Source organism: Cucurbita moschata, unplaced genomic scaffold, assembly GCF_002738365.1.
Source record: "Cucurbita moschata cultivar Rifu unplaced genomic scaffold, Cmos_1.0 Cmo_Scf00002, whole genome shotgun sequence".
In the NCBI taxonomy this organism is placed as follows: Eukaryota; Viridiplantae; Streptophyta; class Magnoliopsida; order Cucurbitales; family Cucurbitaceae; genus Cucurbita; species Cucurbita moschata.
Genome location: NW_019268518.1, coordinates 5,042,448 through 5,045,374, shown reverse-complemented (window position 1 = coordinate 5,045,374; position 2,927 = coordinate 5,042,448). Strand labels below are relative to the sequence as shown.

At 34.6% G+C, this 2,927-nt stretch overlaps 1 protein-coding gene across 3 annotated transcripts in view; it reads right to left on the bottom strand.

Moving 5' to 3' along the window:
• LOC111459802 (ACT domain-containing protein ACR12-like) overlaps window positions 1-2,927 on the bottom strand; it is an 8,271-nt gene that overhangs the window by 3,538 nt on the left and 1,806 nt on the right. For all 3 annotated transcript variants that reach the window (XM_023102871.1, XM_023102880.1, XM_023102888.1), the window contains exons 3-6: window positions 2,213-2,329; window positions 1,680-1,774; window positions 694-778; window positions 505-564 (exon numbers count right to left, since the gene is read on the bottom strand). In XM_023102871.1, the coding sequence (XP_022958639.1) occupies window positions 505-564; window positions 694-778; window positions 1,680-1,774; window positions 2,213-2,329 (357 nt within the window). The remainder of the gene's footprint in view (window positions 1-504; window positions 565-693; window positions 779-1,679; window positions 1,775-2,212; window positions 2,330-2,927) is intronic.

Below are 2,927 nucleotides of genomic sequence, written 5' to 3'. Positions count from 1 at the left end.
AAAAAAAAAAAAAAAAAAAAAAAAAAAAAAAAAAAAAAAAAACAAATTCGAAGATTAATAAAAATTTGAAGGAACGGTAACAAGTTCTTGGTTATCTGACGGAATACAGTAACTGGCCTTGTGGATAGTTTGGAATGAAATTAAGGGAGATAAGAATGAAATTTGGGATGTTGCTGAAGTTATTCTTTTTCTCGGGCTCTAGCACTTACATCAAAACCCCTCTGTAATTATCCTTTTTTTATACGGTTTAGTTGGAAAATCTTTTGTAATCCTCTAGCCTTCAGTTGAGGCAAGGTCCCTTGCCTCTTTGTTTGTTTTTATCTTTTTTTATTTTTTTAATAATAAAAAATTAAATTGATAGCATGAAATTACAAAAAGAAGAGAAGAGAAAACCACATCTAAAGGAAGTTACAAACGACTCCTTGAATTGGATGAATGGTTATATTTTCTCTAAATGCAACTATTTATCCATAAAAGATAGTATGCGCATCAAGGGAGTTATACCTTCTTCTCTGGAGGTTGAATTCCAAAAGCCTCACCCATTGCAAGCTTTTGACTAGATTCCTACCAAGAAACTAGAAAGCTAAGATAAAGAAAATTAGAGGAACTATTCAGAAAGTTAAGTGAGAGATCTACTTCAGACCCAAAACATAAAGATAGTCATTAGCATGTTGAGTTATTCAGTATACATACTGGGTGATACTTCAAAAGATTGTTGATGATGGTTAAGCGAATGCTCTCCAACAAATCAGGATCTTCTACTTTACGGCCTGAGTCTCTACAATGACGAACATAAGAACACGTGTTAAAAGGTTTGTGAGTTATATAAGAGCACAGGTAGGATATCCCTGCAAAATAGCGCAGTTAAATACGTGATCTGAAATTAAGATCATATAGTAAATCCTCAAATAACAGAAGGTAACATAACAGAATGCTGACATGCGTCAGAACTAAGAATCTGAATAGGGGGTCATGCTCTCACTGCCATATCAGAAGTGGGCAGAAGCTATGCCTACGTCATGGCAACATAGTCCAGGAGTTGGGCGAGTTTTGGGTGTAGACCAGTTGGGATATTAGCTGAACTTTCCAAAAAGATCCAGCATCTTCTTATTATCTACTTTATGCCTCTGCTGTCTGCTTCATTAAACATAAGTTTCTCTACTTGAAATTTTAACTAAAGACTGGGACTTCTCCTGCTGCTGGCTTATGAACATCCCTTCATTCAGAAGGCCCAAATTCTTTTGACTACTAACTTTCCTTAGTCTAATTTTTGTTAAATTTAAAAGATATGATGGAATTTTACTGTGGCAGGGAAAAAGAGGAGGTGCACGATCTAGTTTGTATTCATGCTTGTTCTTAGGCCACCAATTCTTTCTTAACATACCAGTTTCGTAGATTCTGTTCAAAATAGTTCATGGGATCACAATTTCCTTCCTCTTTGAATTCAGGAACCAAAAAATAGAAAAGGAGACAAAATTGAGCCCACCCATACAACTTGTGGTATTCCCCAAAATAAGGAAAAGAGATAGTGAACACAAAATATAAATGGAGAAAAAAGTGGTATGCGGACAGCCAGCATGTGAAGTGACAAATTTGGAATAAGATAAGCAAGGGAGCTGTAGCAACCACATCAGACAGTAGCTTACATGAAAGAAAAATTAAGAATGAAAACAACTCACAGTCTTGTCAGATAAAACTTCGTTTGCTTTACTGATCCCTCTGTGTTAACAGTTCCCTTTGCCACATCCAAACCCAAATCTTTTAATGCTCTCATCTACATGCAAGAAATCCAAGAGAAGATGATGAAATACGATTCAGTACCATACCAGATGAAGTACGATTCAGTACTTGGCTCTAAATTCAGACCAAAGCATTCTTTTAAAAAATGTGAATTTGTATTACACAAAGTGAGGATAGTAGAAATAAATTTACACATAAGATTCCTATAGGCCAATTTTTTGTTTCTGTGATCATCTATTGCTCCTGCATTCATAGGCTCTGACCAGAACATTGAAATAGAAAAAGGATTCCTACTAATGAATAAATTCAATTATAACCCAGAAACCAACATCTAATATGAAAATTGTTTAGCATTTACATTGTACCATACAGCCTCAAAATGACTTCATATAATGCATGAGGAGAATAAAATATATGAAATCTTGTAAAACAACTTTCAGAAAGCATAAGATAAGGGAACTGCAAAAGTCACCGTATCAATAAGAGCTCCAAGGCGATCGCCAAAACTGACTTCCACAATTGTTGCACTGGGGTCTGAATCCTGGTCTATGTGAACTATAGGCATTGGCACATTTTCTTGATCAAAGAGCTGAAATAAAAATTCAATCATCAATTGCACAGTTTTAAGTTATCCAGATTTAAAATTACTGATAAAGATTAACAAACGGAAATTTTCGTACAATAAAATCAAATTATCCAAACAGTCCATGATTATAAGTATATTGCAGCAAAATAAATGCATAAATTCTTGAAATAAAAATGATTTTGTTGAATGGCTGACCAAAAAGGATTTTGGAGTCCAATATTTTGACAGCTGAAAAAACATATAGCAGCTGAACACAACACACATACACGCACTCGGCAAAAGAAAAGGGCATCAATGGCAGGATAAAAAGTAAAAAAGGATGCCTAAGCTTTTTTTAAATGAAAGGACATACAATGGACTGTACAAAAACTAGACCAAACCAAACAAAGGCAAAGTGAAACAACAGGAATGGAAAAACAAAACTAAAAGTTCTGGCTCCAACTGTAAAGAATAAGAAAGAATGATAAATACATAACTCTTTGGTCACTCTTTTAATAATAAAGATGCTTTTCAAATGTTCTGGAAATCAATTAAGGATGAAATTAATTAGTATTCTATATATATTTTTTCATTACCCCCCCCCCCCCCCCCCCCCCCCCCC